Source organism: Epinephelus moara, chromosome 2 (assembly GCF_006386435.1).
Source record: "Epinephelus moara isolate mb chromosome 2, YSFRI_EMoa_1.0, whole genome shotgun sequence".
Lineage (NCBI taxonomy): Eukaryota > Metazoa > Chordata > Actinopteri > Perciformes > Serranidae > Epinephelus > Epinephelus moara.
The window spans coordinates 24,271,522-24,291,424 of NC_065507.1; the positions used below are offsets into that span (position 1 = coordinate 24,271,522).

Here is a 19,903-nt window from a genome sequence, read left to right on the forward strand (position 1 = left end):
GCAGGGCTCAGCTTGAAACACAAAAACAAATCAACTGTGATCAGCTAAACTTTGTTTGAATTAGGAGTGACTCACAGGATTTCGCCTCGGCTGCCAATGCTTTCATCTGCGTCATTATTTTTGAAATTTGTGAGAACAATCAATATCTCAGGTGGCGGCTCTGAAGGGAACAGGTGTTGGACTGAAAATGAGCTGGAGTCAGAAAGTAAGCAATGCAGAAAAACAGCAAGAAACTAGGCGAGGAAAGTGTAAGAAAACAGCGTGAGGGAAAGCCTTGTGAGTAGTGACAGGGGTTGTGAAAGCAAAAGCATACAAGAAAAGAAAGGACTACTTCGTATGTGCTGGTCCCCCTCCCCCCTACTCCTCTCAGCGCTGTTGCGGATGTGCGATTCTTTTGCACACCTTGTTTTCATACCCTCAGGGCTACCTGTGATGCATACAAATGATCTCTGACCCTAATGAATCATTTAACCAAGATGAAAACCTCAGATGAAAAGCACCATGTTTTAACATTGGCTGTTTTTTTCCCTCCTCTTCTGGCTTTGGCTTTTACATTCTAAATAATATATGCTATTCATTGATGATGAATGTGTTGAACCAGAGGTCTCAAGCAGTGCCACTGATGCTACATTTTCATGCAGGCTTACCTCCACCTTATTGCTTCAGCATAATCAGAAGTTGTGAGTGGGAGGTGAAAGACCTTGGATCAGAGAGAAATGATAAAACATTAGGAATAGCTGCCGGCTCAGGCCTTTGATAACTACATTTTTAAAACATTATTTTGCTTTTTCTTTTTGCTGCCAATGGCTTTTCCTCGAATTCTGTCCTGCTTTCATTTACTTTCCTGTCTCTTTCCCTTTATTCTCCTTCCAAACAGACTCTAAATGTCTGCACAAACACACAGATAAAATGAGAAAAAGACGTCCTAAAACACAAGAAAATATGTCTTTACTGCCGATTTTATGTCGACTCTAACACAGATATGAGCATTATAAAAAATATTACACAGCTGCTGTGGATTAGTCACTTTACTGTCATCCTAGGGGCACAACAACCAACAGCGGTAGCTGACTATCTGGGTCAGTCTCTATAGTTAATTACTGCACTTTATTTGCTTTTATTATGTAATAAAGAATCCCATTTGAGTAGTTTGTGTGTCACTGAATCAGTCCAGATCGGTAACATGACAGCAAACACTTACAGCTTATGTAATTCCTAGTTGTTCACAAACATGGCAAAAACCAGTTTATTGATCACAATGGTTTATGAGAACGCTTGACCAGAGGCTGAACTGTGCTCCTGTTTAAAACTGAGAATAAGCAGATGATCGAATTACTTCCACTCTGCTGCCGCAGAGCTCGAGCTGTGCTCAGCTGAAAACCTTTGGCACCATTAACAGCTGAAATGGTTGACAATGAATACAACTTTACATTCATTATGATTCATATGCCTGTACATTATTTTCTTAACATTTTGCCTGGGAGCTTTCGAAATAGAAATGCATTGCAATCCAGTTGGAGGCAATTTTCTGGTATGAATCTTTAATGACAGCGTTCTTCAGGAGGATGGAACATGCCGCAACTGATGAGGTGGACTCGCTAAAGGACAATTCGAAAGCTGGCAAATGAAGTCTGCAAAGTGCCGATGTTGCGTTGAAGATCAAACAACCAAATGGCTGACAGCAAGGGAAACCATCATAAAACAAACTTAAATAAATATATATTCTAAAGATAATCGGAAATACTTATTTTTTACACGTTACTGCATTTGTATACACACATGTACATGTAAATGTGCATATCAGTCATGGACATAATGTGAATCAAGATCTATATGCTCTGACAGATGTTCACAGTCGATGTAGCCATTCAAAAACTAAAATACTATGTTTGAAAATTGTATCCCAGTCCTGAATTTATGCATGTTTCTGATAGAAAGTGAGAGGCCCCGATGGCTCACTGATTGGATGGGCAGTGAACTGAGCAGGCAGAGAAATGATCCTCTAAAGTGGCTCTGAAATGTACATTCATATGCTGCCTACTGTAGTAAAATATGCACACTGTCACTCATTTAAATTGCACTAAATGTGCATGAGGCAGGAAACAGTTCTGCATAACTATCCCCTCGCCCTCTTCTTCAATCAAAAGCTTGATCTCTCCTTCCCTTTCTCTTCTCCTGCTTTAGATTTTCACCATGATTTGACTTGACATTAACTGTGTAAATACATAACGGATAGAGCACCTGGATGCAAAGGAAAAAAACACATTTAAAAGAAATAAATGCAGATATAAATACATTTGGATATAGGAAACATGTGAATACTTTCGGTGGCTGACATCACAAACCATTACTCTCATACCCTCATCCTTACGGACAAGGCCACTTCTCACACACACACACAAAAAAAAGCACAACACACACTGCGATGAGTCAGACACATGGGTCAGGTGACCCCTCCCCTCACGGCTGAGTCACCAGTGACGCAGTCTACAGGAACAGCTTCATATCAGACTCCTCCTTTTCCACATCTAAGTGAATTTCTCGCCTGCTGTATCTATTTTAGATATGTGACAGATTGCCATGTGGTGAAGGTCTTGAAGAAATACAGATGCTGTGTGCTCTCTCCTACCTTTCCTTTCCTTTCCTTTCCTTTGTCTCCCCCTCTCTGTCTTTTATTTACCCCAGCTCACTGCCATCTCTCTTCTTTTAGAGGCTAATCTGTCTCTATGTACTCTACAGACAGGTGATGCATGTGCTCTCATGATGCTATCTTATGAGGAAGTACAAGAGTAGGCAAACACTATTATGGCAGTCTTAAGCTAAGTCTCTATTTGGGTCACCTGTCAGTTCTGTTCGGGCGGTGATCAGAAAGAAGTAAATGTGGAAAGATTAGGAAATTTGTCTTTCATCCTTTGCTGTCAGAGTCGCTCTCCTCCTGAGAGACACCTTCTTGTTATCCTGTATGTATGTCACTCCTCCCTCTCCCCTGCTTGCTTTCTGTAGGCCTCATTGAGCAGCTGTATCTCCTCCTGATACCCTGAGCTCTCCTGCGTCTGCCGTCGGCTGTTCTGCCGGTGAGCCTCCACAGTGTCAGGTATAGTGATATTGATGGTCTCCGCCTCCTGGTTGCCACTGCTGGGGATGAGCAGGGAGTAGGAGGCCGTCTCGCCCAGGTCGCAGGAGACAAAGCGGTTCTCCCTTCGCGAGTAGCGCAGCGACGGCGAGCGGGCGTGCGTGGAGGACTGGCTGATGTTGGAGATGATGGAGACGCTGTCCATGGCCTCCTCGTTGTCACAGATCTCCAGAACCTCGAGGTGGATCTTGACGTTGGTGTCACCCACACCTGCTCCTATGCCCATCCCCATACCAATCTCCATGCCCATCCCTATGCTGCTGACGTTCACGTCTCCAGCCTGGCCTCCAGACGCGGCGTCGTCTGCACTGGGCTCGTGGCCGACTGATTTGGAGCGATACACTTCCACCTTTGAAGCAGAGGGAGATTTATAACTCAAGTCTGTCATGAGCACATCAGTTAAATATTTTCTGAGATGGAAATATTTGCTTTGTTCAGTAAACTGAATTCATGTCTTCTCATATTTGATATTGGACTAATACAAAGTGTGACTTATTCCATGTTATGTCCTATATAAAATCATCCCACAGATTTGATATAAAGCTATTTGCTTTCTCCAAAATCATTCCAACTACATATCTTCCATTAATCTTTGCCCCAGATGCCAGTGGGACATTTACAAAACCTATGTAAACCCATTGTTTTTGGCAGCGCTGCAACTGAAGACAGCTGTTAAAGGATTAGTTTGACAATTGGGGAATACACTTATTTGCTTTTTCCCCTCAGAGTTAGATAATTTACATATCTGCTGAGTATGAAGCTAGAGCCAAGAGGAGATTAGCCTAGCTTAGCATAAGGACTGGGAGCAGGGGGAAACAGCTGGTCTGACTATCCGAAGCTCAAAAATCCACCAGCCAGAACCTCTTCAGCACGCAACTCCCCATCAAATCACAAACTTGTAGTTTTTGGTTGTTTGCTGTTTCCTCCTGTTTCCAGTCTTTTTAAAGAGAAACTTCGGTATTCTTCAACCTGGACCTTATTGTCCCATGTTTTCGTGTCAAAGTGACTAATGGAGACAGCGATTTTTGAAATTGTTATGTAATGTAATCCCTACAGGGCAGGCATTTAATTTATATCCATTAAAAGTGCTTAATTTTGCCACTGACAAGCTCTGATTATTATTAGAAGTGTATGACAACATCATGAAAAGGACCCTACAGAGAAACGAAACATTTCTCCTTACCTTTCACTGGTCTGTTTGTTATGTGATCAAGTCTTGCTCAAAGAGATGTCTCGTTCTGAGATCTCATGAGAGGTGACATGTTGCAGGCAAAACAATAGTGGAAAGATCAGTGAGAGCTGGAGAGAGGAGTGTCGGTGTAGCTTAGTGCTATCTAAAAGGTTTTCAGTGTCATGGGCAACCCGGGCTAACTCCGAGGCTGTCGAAATGTGGTGCTTGGGCAATGACTTGCTGCGTCAGACACTGCACAACAAAAATGTTGGAATGATAGAAATGATACGCTGGTCGCCGTTATAGGTCAATAGCGCTCGGCAGTGTCAGTGGGAAATGCGGCATCACACGAACGATAGTTAAGGTGATGAAAGTCAGTGAGGCGGATGGGAGGGGTGGTGGATGGATCCAACAAACACAGACTTTTATCTGGGAGAGTGGTGTTCACATCCTGTAAGACTATTAAGTCAAACCCTGTTCTTTTTTCCTGAACCTAACCACAGGTTTTTGTTGCCTAAACCCTACCATGTGCGGTTGTGGTGTTTTACCAACTCAGTAAACGTTAAATTTCCTGTGAAAATGGAAGTGTATTTTTTAAAGAAGACAATACATGTAACGGCAGAACTTGACACGGCGTCCCAGAACGTCAACATCCAACGCACCCAGGGTACCTTTCACGTCATATCTGGACGTCGAAAGTCCATGACCAAGCATCATATAGCATGTATAGGTCAGAGTGAGAATGTGTTGTCATGAGTCTTTAACTGAATTCGACAATGTGGAAAAGATTTAAAAAAGAGACTTCTCCTTGAGCGAGACTCAGTTACACACTCAGAAAAAGACCTCATCAGCGAAAGGTGAAGAAAAATGTCTTATTTGGTCTTTTCCGTAATGTTGTTAGACACCTAATAACAACAATCTGAGCATGTTAGGGGCAAAGACGAGCACTTTTAATTGATGGTGCACAATTGACCGTAGAGATTATATTACAGCCACCGCTGCCGCTTTCTCAATACTGGACCAACAATTGTCTCCATTAGTCATTTAGGCAGAAAAACATCGAAGAAAAAGTTCCAGGTTGAAAAATACCAAAGTTCATCTTTAAGTCAAGCTGTGTCCTGGCTCTAGAGTCACATACTTAATGCACAGACATGAGAATGATGTCAACCTTTCCATATGTCTCTCAGCAAGAAAGCATGTTTCCTAAAATGTCAAACAATTCCTTTGATAAAATTGCTTAAAATTGTTGAGAAATAAAGCCTCAAAAGAAGAGACTGCACTAAGGGCTTTTACCTTCTTGGCGTTGTTGGGGGAGATCTTGAGTCCATCACTGCTGACCTCATAGGTGGAAAGAGAGAGCGTCTTGCCTGTGGGCGCTTGCAGAGATACAGTGCCCTGAAAGGCACACAGTGGGACTGACAGACCACCTGATGACCTCTGCAAAGCAAAGAGCAAAATAAGGTTCAGCACATTTTTATCTATGTATTAACTTGGCATTAACTTGGTCTGACTTGAGAGTAATATCATGCATATTGTTAAATTCCAACTTGGCTGCTTATTGGCAAGAAGTAAAAAGTGTGCAAGGTCCTTTTGCATCTTGTTCCCTTTGTTCAACTCGGCCTAATTGAGCTCAGATTGTGCCCATGATTTTAAGCGCGGGGAGATGAACGTGTTGAACGACCATTTCTATCCCGAAAGTTAATGAGGCTTACATGTAAGAGCCCTGTCAACAGCACTCAGCTGGTAAAATGACAATTAAGGTTCAGAGCACAAATAAGCTACCAGAGAACTTTTAGGCTCACAGCAAAAAGATCTATGAGCTGTTTAGCCGCTATCAGAATTTTTTATGAACTAATTTAATCTGGATAATACAATTTTAGTGTGTAAAGCATTAATCTTTTTTTTTCTAGGTTTCTTATCACTGTGCCATCATTTTTCAATTACAAGGCTCGTTTATATCACTCGTATTTTAATCATATTTCATATTTTCCAATCATATTTTCATGTTGTTTTGAGAGAGATTAATTCACCACACAGAACATCAAAGTGAGCCTCTGTCGACATGACGTGTTTGAGAAAACGCATATTGCTGGGAGGGGGGGGAGGAAAAGCATGGTGAGGTTCAGCTGTGGCAGGTCTCATTAAGCCCTCTAAATTATTTAGATGAGTTCAATGTAATGATCTGATTGTGACTATGATGCACAATAGAAACAAAGAGGATGTCAATCTCTTGTCCTCCCTGACTCTGTCTGTTTTCCTGTCATTGTCTTTGCATCACTGTAAATGAAGAGAGACACAGAGGGGGAGAGTGACAGAGAGATGGCCATGTTGAGCTGAAACACATTGTCAAGTAAATCAAATAAAGCTCAGAAGCCATCAGTGTGGGAAGAGAATTGATGGATGGATGTGTGTGTGTGTGTGTGTGTGTGTGTGTGTGTGTTCTGGACATGTTCACGTGACTTGTTTTTATTACATGTAATGGTGCTGTTCTCTTAATCATTTCAATATACGTATATATAATCCTGCCTGACATTAATGCAAACACTTCACTGTGCATGATAGACAGGAATACCTCAATAATATTTTAATTGATTGCTATGAAATTTGCGTCTTATTCCCCAGAGGATGAACCATTATGATGTTGACATTTAGTTTTCTTGGGTGGTCTTTTGATAGCGGACCATCATCCAATCAAAATTTAAATTTGTTACCAAACACCTGCAAAACCAATGGCATTCCCACCAGCCTCAGCTCAACTAAAGCACTCTTCACCAAATATAATGCTTTTTAAAATTAATATTATTTGTTAAGACAAGTTTGTCTGAAGTTGCAAATTAAACCATCTTTCGTATAATTTTTTCCAACTGGCACTGAGTAACATAAATGAAGCTTTGCGTTGGTTCATGTAGGACATTTAAGTCATACATCGCAGCTGTAACCATCTGACAGCCAGCTGATTGGATCATCGCTTCTAATCAAGCAAACACCAATCACAACCCATTCTTACAAGGTGGTCCAATTAAATATGGCCTCCTACTCACTGGCTCACTGATACCACACACTACAGCTGCTGCTGCTGCTGCTGCTGCTGCTGCTGCTGGCAAAGCTTCTCCACCCCATCCTCCACTTTTCTAATTCAGAGTCCTAACATGGCTTAAAGGTTAAAAGAGTATTTTATGTCTTGCTTTGGGCCCACTCTTGCACACCCTGGGGGGTTTTCTGCATTACGCTTCCTGTATTGATTTAGCATGCTGCTTGTCTGATCCAGAGAGCATGTTAAGAGTGGAGCCATCAGCGCCAAGTATAACTGTATTTCCATTTGTTGCAATAGGTTAAATCTATGACGAGAGTGTTCCTGACTGAACTGTTGTTCTTAATGATTCTCTCCTGCAGCTTGACTGAATGCTGTCGGATTGGTTCAAACAAAGTGGATGCAGAGAATTAGAAGTGTTGACTTGCTGAGAATGAATAGCGTTAATATTAGTAGATTCAGGAGATTAAAGCCCTTACAAGGAACTTTCATTGTGAGTTGATTTTGGCGACCCTGTGGACGCGTATTGTCGTAAAGACGCTTACCTGGCTTGCGCATGTGTTTGTTTTGGGGATGAATGAAACAACAAGACGGGAAAACTTTGCCCCCCCTCCTATCGGGGATCCCAGCTCACCTCTGCCGCGCCCCAGCTCCACCTCCCCGGCGTAAGCACCACTGCCGCTGGGGTAAACACAGCGGTCGGCTGGTAAGGCTGAAGGCCTGTTTGGCGAGCACTTCCACGGCTTCTTGGACTGAGTATGGAGCGGTGCCTCACCTCTTCATTTCTTGGCACTCGCTGGACCCTGTCGACGCCTGGCTGGTACCTGTCGTCGGCCCGGATGAGGTGTTCCAGCCCCGCGGCGTCTGTGTGTGGCTCCCCAGACAGCTAACACCGTGGACCCGCCAGCTCCTGCCAGGATTGGGCTGGTAAATGCTAGATCGCTAGCAAACAAAACGTTTATCCTGAAGGATTTCCTGACTTCCCGAGGATTGGATTTTCTCTGTGTGACTGAGACGTGGCTGACTGTTGGTGAGTCCAGTGCTTTCACAGAACTTTTACCCGATGATTGCTGCTATTTTAACTCCCCGCGGACGTCGGGTCGAGGAGGAGGAATAGCAACTATTTATAAATGTAAGCAGCTAGGTAAGATGACGTGTGCCGTCTGAGTGCCGTAAATCGTTTCGTCCTGGAAGCGACCTGGGGCGGACCCGGACACAGTTTCCTAAAGGTATGGATATACACTATATAGAAATAGCTTATCTTCACACCGATGGTCTCATTTGTTGTTGTAGGTCACGCACAGACATCAGCAGAAACAAGAGACTTTTGCATATCCAGTTAAAAGTTCCTTATAGCGGCTTTAAGGAAAATTAATTGATTTGTGGCACAGTTTTTAAATAACATACATTGAAATCTTTGGACGTGGGGAAGGTATCGAGTTATTTCAAGTCAAAAGTGCTTAAATCCAGGTAAAGACGCGATCCTTTGGTGTTAAAGTCCAAGTTGAGTTGCAAGTCTTTTTTGATTTTGTCAAGTGGTTGAGTCTGAAGTCAACAAATTTGTGACTCAAGTCAGACTCAAGTCCAAGTCATGTGAATCAATTCCACACCTCTGCTAATTACAAAAATGTTAACATGCTAACACACCGAGGAAGGATGATGAACATTATAACTGCAGTATGTTAGCATCATCACTGTGAGAATGTTAGCATGCTACATGTAGCATTTTGTTCAAAGCACCCCTGTGCCTAAGGGCATTCTCAGAGAGCTGCTGGCTCTTTATTGTACCTATATTTAACATATGAATTAAGTATGAGAATATACAACCTATTTTATACAAGCAACACCGTCAGCTATCTGTTGATGTCTACAAATCCTGGCATGTTACTGATTCTCATTTTGTTTTCTTCCCATTTTCCTGTCCATCCCAAATCAGTCATCTTTCCCCACTCTCCCTCGTGTAGCCTATTGGCAAGAACAACGTTTATTTACAGTTTTGGATGTGTTCTCAGAAGGGTAAACGGGTTACAGCTCTCTGCATCTGAATGCACATTAGATCTGTGTGTCGCCTCTGGGAGCGAACTTGTGAATGTGCCCCCAGCTCTTTGCTCGCTAGCAGAGAGCATAAAGTCACGGAGAGGGTAAAGATGTCTTTAAGCTCTAATTCCACCTCTCGCTGTGGATGCTGAAGGCCAGAAGGACTGACAGGAAGGAGGACAGATGCTGGGTAATGACATCTACACCCTGCTAACGAGGAACAAAACACAGCCAGGGAGCGCTATAAATCCTAAACCATTTAGTTTTGGCTTTTCGCTGCCGCTTGTGTGTGTGTGTGTGTGTGTGTGTGTGCGTGTGTGTGTGTGTGTGTGTGTGTGTGTGTGCTAATTTCATGTCATTACAAAGGGGGAAGATTGAATTAGTGTGGCTAAGTTATTCTTTGTCTTTGCTGTTTATATATGCAGTGTAAGACTGCGCATACATACTGTACACTGTACTGACCCCAATCAATAAAGAAAGCCTAAGGGAGTTTAATATCCAGAGTTTGTCACTAAGTAACTGAGAAGTAGGACACACATGCACACACACAAGTCGGCAGCGAGCATCTCAGACTTATACCTGATGCAAAGTGAGTGCCAAAGCCAAACTCTAGATGCATGCTCCATGGATTTTCCACCCTCTGGTGATTTTCAAACCAAAACATTTCAGATTTATAAGTAGAGCAGAGACAGAGAGGAGGAGAGACAGAGATAAAGTCTGTGCATGTGTTCCTGTGCACATATATGCAATGCATGTTTCCCCCATCTGCTCATGTCCCAGTTAGTTTAAAAGCGAGCTCATGGTGTCATTGCTCTAAAAGTCACAATTACTATGCTGTCAGTTTCAGAGGTAATGCCTGTGGCTGCTCGGCTGTTTCGCTGAAACAGAGTGAGGCTGTTCTCTCATCTGTGTCTGGTATCTACAATGCCAGGATGCATTAATCATTAAGGCTTTAGCGTTTTGTCCTTGTTTAACAATTCAATTGGGTCCACCAAAGCACGGAGAGAATTAAGCTTCTGGTATTACAAGAGCACAAGATGTCAACAAGAAAGAAAGAAATGGATTAAAAATGGATTAGTGGGCAGTGATTCATGTGGTTGCAGCAAACTGTCTTGAGCCGCATTGTTTACAATTAGTGCTGTTTCACTTTGCATCTGCTGCATAGAGCAACTATTGAGAGACTGAGCAAATAATACATTTATGAGCCTAACTTTGAGTCTTGGCAGACAGACAACGCTACGCTGGATTGATATAAAGTCTGTGTTTGATTGAACTTGACCTAAAAGATGAATCAGAAATGGAATGTTTGAAAGTTTCATTCCAAATTCATACCGAATCACAGCCGTGCAGAAAGACATGCACTAACCTTCAGTGGATAAAACTCATTAATAATGATCTTGAAACTGTAAATACTGCATTTAAAATCCCACAAAACTGCAAGACTAAATCAATGAGTTGAGCTGAGCCTTAAGAGCTGCTCTGATTTTGGAGTGGAGCAGCGCTGAATGAACATTTGGTTTTGAAAGACAGGCTGACATTTGTTACTAAAATGGTGTGCCGCTGATAGTATCTTGATCAATTGCTCTATTAGTCAGAATCCATTGATGCTTAGCACAAACAAAGATATGCAGAGAGAGCAGAGAGGCTAAGGGAGAGGGGGATTTTAACCATTTTATCCAAATCACATGCGCAGCCTCCACTCTGTCAGCTTGATTATAAAGAGGCATATTCACAGATGCGGAAAGAAAAAAAAGCCAGAGATACAGAGCAACAAACAGAAAGTCAGACAGGCATTCACACAGACAAATACACTCCTCCAAAGCCTGCTTATGTAAAGACTGCATCCTCGTCCAACAGCTGTGTGTCTCTGTATCTCTGTACAGGTGCACTGCAATAAGACAGCATTTAATTTCCCTTTGAACAAAATGTAAACAGAGATAGGGAGATTGAAAATCCATGAATTATGGTCCTGAGACACTAATCAATCCTAAATGATCATCTCTTGAGTGCATCGCCATATGCTGCATACTAAGGCAGCAGTTGTTTGACTAGTTTAGGAAAGCAATAGAGTATGAGTGTGGAAAATCCATTAATGCCAGCCATAAACCACAGACTGGCAGATACAAATGAGTTAATTTAATGGTTCAACATCAGACTAATAATCTGACGACTCTGGCGAGCGGTGTACCTGTCTGGGTGTTCTCTCTGATTTACTCCTGCACCACTCCCAGTCCGTCAGCTCGATTTTCCGACACTCCTCGTGCGACAGCCTCCTCTCAGGGCCCTCGAACACAGATGACGTGTCAGTGAGATTGTGATCCTGCTCCCGGTGATGAGAAGGCAGGGAGGGGACGCAGCGGAAGTCATCGTCATCTCCATGGCTCTCGTGAGGGAGTGAAGGACAGTCGGCCAGAGCCTCTCCTCCACCGGCCACCGCCTCCAACAGAAGGTCTGCATGAGAGGAGCTGTCCACAGGGCAGGTGGTGCTGAAATCAAAATCGGGCCCCAGTCTGGGGAGCCCACCACTTTCTAGTGCATCAAGGCGAGCGTTTGGGAAGTCACAGTTAAAGAGGCTGTGGTAGGCCGGCTTCTCAAGGGGTGGACTGTTCTGAGACATGGTGGCATGTGACAATTTGTAGACTCCATAGCCTTGTTGGAAGGAAAGGTTGAACTCAAATCGTCTTTTCATCACTGTGAAGAAAGTGATTGGGAATAATTACACCTCTCGTGCCCTCTCATCTATATCACAAACTTGATCAGGGGTTCATTATGTACAAAGACATGATGGTGCATTGTTGATACATTTCTGTAACCTAATTGTTTACCTGAGGGTTCCTGCGCTGGGTCCCGCTTGCAGTTAATGAAGCAGCCGCACGGCATGTGGATCCAGCGCTCAGAAAGCACGAATAATGGAGTGACCGCGGGGGCAAGCAGAGTGAGAAAGAAGCTTAGGGTCTCCAGGGACGAGCTGCGTGCATTCACTGCATGGCGCACCAGCACCAAAGTCTGTGAATGAAGGGGAAATTAATTCACTGAGGAGTCGGCGATTCAATATGCATGAGTGTGGGGAGGGCGACACATGAATGGAAATGAATTATACAGCTCCTTCACCCGAGCTGGGCTTGGTTTGTTTGCCTTTTCAGTTTATTTTGTTTATATTCAAATACGTAAGAGCAACATAAGAGAGGTGCGCTGTGTGTGGGTGCACTAGACTGAAATAAATGTATAAAGTATGAATAGTGTTTATACGACTCTATTGTGGCCCTGCAACAGGTTCAGCATTGTGCTGATATGCTGATATTGACTTCTCCAGCTCTATGGAAAATGATATAAAATAAATAACAGATCATCTTACACAAGAGATGTTTATTTTGGACTTACTTGTCTCCACAGAAAGAACATTTGGTATTGTCAAGTTGTGTTCTGTGATTTTTTGACATTTTCTGTATTAATCATATCCACTGCTTCAGCTCATTTTCAGTATTGCAGCTTTGGTATGCCAATTCTGTTTGCCCATCATTGTCTGCTGGCCGCACAGCATTTATCACCTAAAATTCTTTTTTTTTTCTCTTCCTGTTTGAGCACGAACAAATGTTGGAACAACGGCGCTCGCTGTGTGGCAATCATGTAGGGGCATTTCACAATGCAACCCAGCGAATGCTGCCCTTTAGGTGTTGACTAAAACCTGCCAAATACTGTTCTCAAGGCCTTCGGGGAATGCTAATTTAGTGGGACATTGGCTGTAACTAAATAATTGCTTGTTATTTTAAATGTCAGTGCTTAAGAAGTTTCATGAGACCACAAACCATGGTGAGATGTCTCAGCGCTTTTAAAACTTTAAAGATAAGAGACTATTAAAGAATTGAATAAAATATTGTAGTGTTTAGTTGCCTCAAGAGACATTCAAGGCTGCTTAATGGGACTCCAACAAAAATGGAAGAATAGCTTCATCATTTTTTCACCACAGAAAAGGATTTTAAGATAATCATACAGTTCTGCTCCAAACTAAAAGCCCACATTTTCTTACTTGTGTCACTTGAGAAACGTGTACAGCTCATTCCTGTGCACAAACTACCACAGGAAATTGTTTGATGTGGATGTGAGGCATTAAAATGTTTGGCAGTCAAGCACTTGTCTGGTGCTTGTTTGACATCTTACTCTTAAACAACTTCATCAGTAGTTTGGGTAGAAAGTGGGTAATTGGCTGACCCCCCAAAAATCTCAGTCCTGTTCAGCTTCCACATTTATAACTTTTCTTAAGTTACCAAAGTAATAGAAAAAGTTGGGTAGGTTTAACTGGAGCCAGGATTAAGTTAAAATAATGTCATTTTAAGATTCAGTGTTGCAACAGGTAAGAGATTATTCCAACATAATGAGACAGCTCCACTTGTTTGGGTTGTAGTTTAATTAATTTTATGAGTCTGTGCCAAATTGTATGAACCATTCCAACTAAATAATGCTTAAAAATCTGGAAACAAGTTGGAAAAAGTTAAAATTCTTTTCTTTTTTTGGCTTCAACTGCTGTATTATTTGCTTTAATCACGGTGCTTACCATCATTGGCATCCATAAAATCACTCGGACAACCGCCAGGATCATGGAGAAGCGCTTCTGTGCAAACACAACTGGTGTGTCCCCGACAGCAGCTGTCCTCTGCCCGCTGACAGACACTGGGGACAGCCCGCTGTCCTCTTTCTCCCTGAGCTCCGTCCCGCATGAACTTGGGCTCAGCTCGTTGTAGACCCCGAAACTTTTGTTGAGAATGTCCCGGGAAAAGGAGGGAAGATCACAGAGGGGCGCGGAGCCGCTCAGTCCCCTCGCCATCTCCAAATAGCTGGGGTACAGTAAAGTCCTCTGGGGCTCTCTGGAGCACAGCAGCTGGTAGGTGAGAGGGATAAAGAAAAACAGCAAGCCGCAGAAACACATGGAGTATAAAGTGAAAAGCAGCACGATGTAAAAACTGTCGCTCTCTGGGAAACACCCGAGAGAGGCCGGCGTAAAGCTGCCCCATCCGCACAGAGGCAACACGCTCACGGCGAGGCTGACCGCCCACACACCGGCGATGGCCCACATCACTCTCAGGGGCCGGCGGACAGACTGAAGCACTCCAAATCTCTTGGTGACATAAAAAGTGTAGGCTGCTATGAGGCAAGCCTTCATATTGCTAGAAACACCCTGGAACACGTACAGAAGTCCAGATAAAGTGCACAGGCTGCCCGACCCTCCACCTCCATCTGTCTCCCACTGTATGAGCATGAACAAGGAGAGAGGGACCACACTGAGCAGGTCGTCCACCGACATGGAAGCCACGATGAGACACAGGGAGGTTTTTCTCCTCATCCGGAGGAGGGAGAGCAGCGAATACACACCTCCGATAAAGGTAGCAGCGGCGATTATTACGCACAACCCGAAAAGCAGCCGATGGATTTGCCTCTCAACCTCCGACGGGTCTGTCTTCTCGTAGGTGGCCGTGGAAAGGTAGCTCTGGTTGGGCGCCGAGGGGCTAAGGTGCGTCGTAGACATTTTTTCAGTGAATAAACTTCTCTGTCTCTTTTGGCACTTTAAATTGCTCTCCTTATCCCGTGAAGTTTACCGCGTTGCAAAGATGTGAGGTTGGCACAACCTGCGCCGCATCTCTAAAAACCAAATGACACAGTGGAGATGATGAGAGGGACACTGGGCAACATCCCTCTCCGATCCAACTGGGAACGCACGCGTAATCAAAGCTTTCCGGTGCCTTGGATGTGGAGCCTCTGGGCTCCTTGCTGGCAGGCACCTGTGTTCACCGTTCAAACCGCGCAACCAGGGAACCTCTCGTTTCCAGCTGCCGATTTACGCGCTGTCGTCATCATCGTTTCCTCTCACGATAGGCATGTGGGGTTGGGCCAAACGCTGCCTATACTACTTTGTCTGTGTAGCATTGGTCCGATGCATCAGGCTGCGTTTTCATTTGTGGCTTGGCTCGACCCTCTCTTCAGGTCATGCCAGATACTAACACCCCTCCCCTCCATTCCCCAGTGTCTTCCCCCGCCTCTCTTCCTCTGAGTGAGGGACATTTAATCACTACTGAATACAAAATGAGCAAAAAAGAACCTTTTAACGACTCTATCCTGCCAATGCAGGTTTGTGCGTGCGTGTTAGGGGCCCATCACTTTGTGGTTAATTTCATCTGGAGACCACACACTCACCATCTACTCAGACAGGCGAGCCAGTTTCAGCAGATTGGCTTTCATTGTTTCATTTTCAAAACCTTTTCGGCCTAATGGAGTCAGAGAACTAAATGCCAGGGATTTAAAAAAAAAGTGAAACACAAATTAAATAAGACTTGAGTCTGAGTTGAGATGACTGTGTAGGCTGGCTACTCTGAGCCAGACTGAGAACAGAGTAAGGCCAGTTTACTGTAAGTGCATGCGTGTCTGTTTGTATTTAATCCTGTGTGTATTGGAGCAGCCCTCATGAGGAAGGAGGGCAAAGGACACATTCAAGGCAACAAAGAACTTTAAAAGCTTGCTATCCTTGCTTGACTCATCCAAATGGACACTGTGGTGAAGGAAAACATATTCACCTTGCTTGCCATCAGAGACATGTGTTTAAGAGGTCCAGCGTGTAGGATTTAGGAGGATATATTGGCAGAAACTGAGTATCATATAATAAGCATGTATTCTTTAGTGTTTCATCATCTGAAAAAAAAGAAGTGGCATGTTTTTGTTACTGTAGAAAGAGCCGTTTGTATATCTACATAGAGAGTGGGTCCTCACCCACAGAGTCCACCAAACCAAACACTGGCTCCAGAAAGTGCTTTTCACATTTTCATGTTGGCTGCCGTAGTAAGAATCCCCTCTGCAACGAGCAGGGTTGAAAAAAACACCAGTGTTTTGATGTGAAACTCATTTATTCAGTGCTTTTACCAGTTTAAATGGGTCCATTTGTTTTAGAGAGGAGGAGACCTCTGCGGATAATCCACCTCCCGGTAAAAACCTCCTGAGCCACTGAGTCTTAAGTTATCAGAGAAAAAAGGTGAGCACACATTAGCAGGTGCTCGGCTATATCTCATATGTGATGAGCCAAATAGCATTGGAGAAACACTAATTTGTAACGTGAAACGGCTTTATTCAGTCTTATTCAGTGCTCACCTGGTCTGTTTATGTGGGAGAGGAAGACACCTCTGTGGATAATTCGACAGCATGGTGGTGCAGTGGTTAGCATTGTCGCCTCACAGGATTCCTGGTTCGAACCCTGGGGTGGGGGAGCCCGTTTGTGCAGAGTTTGCATATTCTCCCCATGTGTGGGTTTCCTCTGGGTACTCCGGCTTCCTCCCACAGTCCACAGACATGCAGTCAGGTTAACTGGTGACTCTAACTTGGCTGTATAGGTGTGAATGTGAGCGTGAATGGTTGTCTGTCTCTATGTGTCAGGCCTGCGATAGTCTGGCGACTGTCGCTCAGTGTCAGCTGGAATAGGCTCCAGCCCCCCCGTGACCCCTAACATGATAAGCGGTTACAGAAAATGAATAAAAACCTCCTGAACAATAAACATTGAAGGAATTCTAACCAGGGGAAGTTTCAGCTGGTTGCAATTTGCAATCCTCACCACTAGATGTCACTAAATCACCCTTTTATCTTACTGGACCTTTGAATGATACAGTTTGATAGTTGTATCAGATACAGCATTAAAGCTGGTTAATGGGGCAACATTGGTAGATGCAAATGACTAAAGAAAAACTTAAACAGTAAGTGACCCTGTGGCTGGACAGAGGCAGATAAGTGTAGCCTGTGTGTGTCCATGTCTTTCTGTGTGTGTGTGTGAGTCCTATACTCCAGTGTGGAGGTGGCCTTGTGCCTCCCTTCCCTGTAGTGTTCAAGGATTTTCAGGCTGAAGGACTCTGCCGTTTGTTTAGATGGTTCATGGGTGTTCGTTTACCCTCACAGCAGTCTAGATAGAGATAATACTCCATGGGTAGTAGTGTGTTTGTCACTGGTGATAGATTTTTGGACACGTGCCCTTTATTTTTGGACTCGTGCCCTTTATGTAAATGCAAACATGGCTCTGCATGATGACAGCACATGCTTATTTATTTATTTACACCCCTCTGTCATGTTCACACTGACCGTATTATATCACTACACGGCATCTGCGGATGCTCAGCTCTTTTAGCTTTGTGCAACATACAAACATGACCGTAAATGCATCTGACTTCAGATCTTGTGATTCAATTAGAGCTGGAGCTAAGTGACTTACAACCAATCTAATGACTAGACTCTCTCTGGGGCCACGAGGACACAGAGAGGAACATAAGAGGACAAAACACAATCCACAAGGGTGCATAAACACAAGCGCACACACATACACAGACACACACACAGCTGAGCTCAGCGTCACACATCAAGGTGACCTACTTAGTGTGTGTGTGTCTGTGCATATTGCATGCAATGTGTGCATGGAAAAGCACAAGGTGAGAGTGCAACACCGTAAAGGCTTGCATAGACAAAAGCATCTGTGAGGAATAGAGAAAATGTATTGAAACAGAATCTGTTGGGAAATATGATAAGCCAAGGGTCTGTCAAAACACATCCCATTACCTATTCATGGAGGAAAGACTGACGATAAATTTTATATCAAGGTAGTTAGATGACAAGATGGAAGGGAAGAGACACAACATCACTGAAGAACATTTACCATGTAAGAATAAAAAATGAGGTATGTGCCGTTTTAACTAAAATCCTGATTTGTGAATAAAGGTTTAGTTTAGATGTGCACTGTCAAAACAAAACAACACATCTTACATGCACTATGAATGCATAATGAGCTCACTTCACTCTGGATAAGATGCAAGCATGTGTCCTGATGTGTATTTCTCATTCATAGTATAAAGAATGAAGCAGATTTGATGATAGCTTTTATTCATTCAAACCTTTCTTTAAGACTTGGGAAATCAATTCAGGGAGATACTGATTTCCAATGATGCTGAGCATGAACAAAGACATAAAAAACAAGCCTAAAACAAGTTAAAATAAACAGATAATCAATATAAAAGCCAGTTATAACAATACACATGACATAACAGACATGTTATGGAATGGATGCAGGGTTAAAAAAACATTTACTATACTCCATAGCATGTTTATTAGCCTGTATTTTAACTTTTAGATTTTATATATTATTATCGTTTGCTTTTACAAAATGTGCAGTAAAATTATAACACAAAATGTGCACTTCATTTTGTTACAGTTACGGTAAATTTGCCACAGCTGCCATGGTTAGCCACAGCTGTATGCCTCTTGCAAACATGACAATCCGAGTCCGGCTTAAATGGTAATATTCCAGACACTGCTCACCTGTCAACAGCAGAATCACAAACAGAAACACACAGCATGTTGTTTTCTACCTTTAACATCCACTTTCTACTGAATAAAATTAGATCAAAGAAAAAAAATTCTCCATCTGCAGACTGACACACATCCAGATGTTCCTGCCTCCTGATACAGGATGTCATATTGCCATACCTTTCCATTGCTTTCAAATTGTGCAGCCCTTTGTAGAGTTATGGTAAATTAAATGTGTCAAATGAGGCCTGTTATGACCGATATTGTTCTCGTGTTAACACAGAAAAAGGTGTTTGCTAAAACCTGACATTTTCATTATAGCGTCGACTCTCATTGCCGTGTCTACTTCAATAAACATTTAATGGAGTCTCATGGAGTCAAATGAAATTACATTAAAATTAATGAAGCAAGGGTTTGATTTGAGAATAACAGTCATCTTACAACATCTAATAAATCATTCATCCGTAATATTGGCTTAGAAATGAAAATGAAACCACGGGAATATTATGATGTAAAACCTCATTGTGTCTCTGCCTCAATTCATCTGGACCATGAAATGGAAGCAGCTAATCAATGATGGATGACTGCGATATGTTGCATAAATACCCTTCAAATTCATTAATAATATACAGCGTTGAACATGTGCTCACATATCTGCATACATGTGTGCACAAATCACACCGCCATTACTCTGTTGCTTACTGGCCTCTGGTGGTGCATCCTAAATTCAGCACAGCAGCACAGTTTATAACTTCAAATTGTAGAACTGCTGGAGTGTCGCCCCCCTCCCTCCCTCTGCCCACAAACACGAATCCACCCACACCTGCACGCACTCACACACACACACACACACACACACACACACACACACACACTCAGCATGCACACACAGAGTCTAAGTGCATCATTATCCTAAGTCACATCAAATATTAATGAAGCAGCACTTGACACAGAGATACAGAGACAGAAACAGAATGGAAGATTATATTTGCATAAAAGAGAGAAGTAAAACTGAATGAGGACAGGAGACTGAATAGTTGGTGCCATGAATTTATAATGACTCAACCCCTCTCTGCTGAGGTGCTCTTTGGGGCGCAGCACGTTAGTGCATGTTAGGGTTATTTAAGCGCTGTTTTTAGAATTAGATTGACTTCCAGAGCCAAAATATACTTGATGTGATGGGGAAATAAAGAGCATGGTGCTGTGCTGT

The 19,903-nt window shown here is 43.1% G+C and overlaps 1 protein-coding gene across 1 annotated transcript; it reads right to left on the minus strand.

Annotated features, from left to right (window-relative positions):
- Window positions 1–1,106: 1,106 nt before the first annotated feature.
- LOC126404925 (probable G-protein coupled receptor 149) lies at window positions 1,107–15,186 on the minus strand. The gene is made up of 5 exons (XM_050068350.1): window positions 13,925–15,186; window positions 12,198–12,378; window positions 11,561–12,063; window positions 5,598–5,741; window positions 1,107–3,482 (listed from the first exon to the last, which is right to left on the minus strand). The coding sequence occupies exons 1-5, from the start codon at window positions 14,891–14,893 to the stop codon at window positions 2,970–2,972; spliced, it is 2,310 nt and encodes a 769-aa protein (XP_049924307.1). The 5' UTR covers window positions 14,894–15,186; the 3' UTR covers window positions 1,107–2,969.
- Between the last annotated feature and the right edge of the window lie 4,717 nt (window positions 15,187–19,903).

Bases quoted from the DNA above. Each gene is read 5' to 3' on its own strand.
- LOC126404925 (XM_050068350.1), bottom strand. From the start codon at position 14,893: ATGTCTACGACGCACCTTAGCCCCTCGGCGCCCAACCAGAGCTACCTT. The intron at 12,379-13,924 runs GTAAGCACCGTG...CTTCATTCACAG, and splicing joins TTTTATGGATGCCAATGATG to ACTTTGGTGCTGGTGCGCCA. The intron at 5,742-11,560 runs GTACACCGCTCG...TTTGCTTTGCAG, and splicing joins CAGAGAGAACACCCAGACAG to AGGTCATCAGGTGGTCTGTC.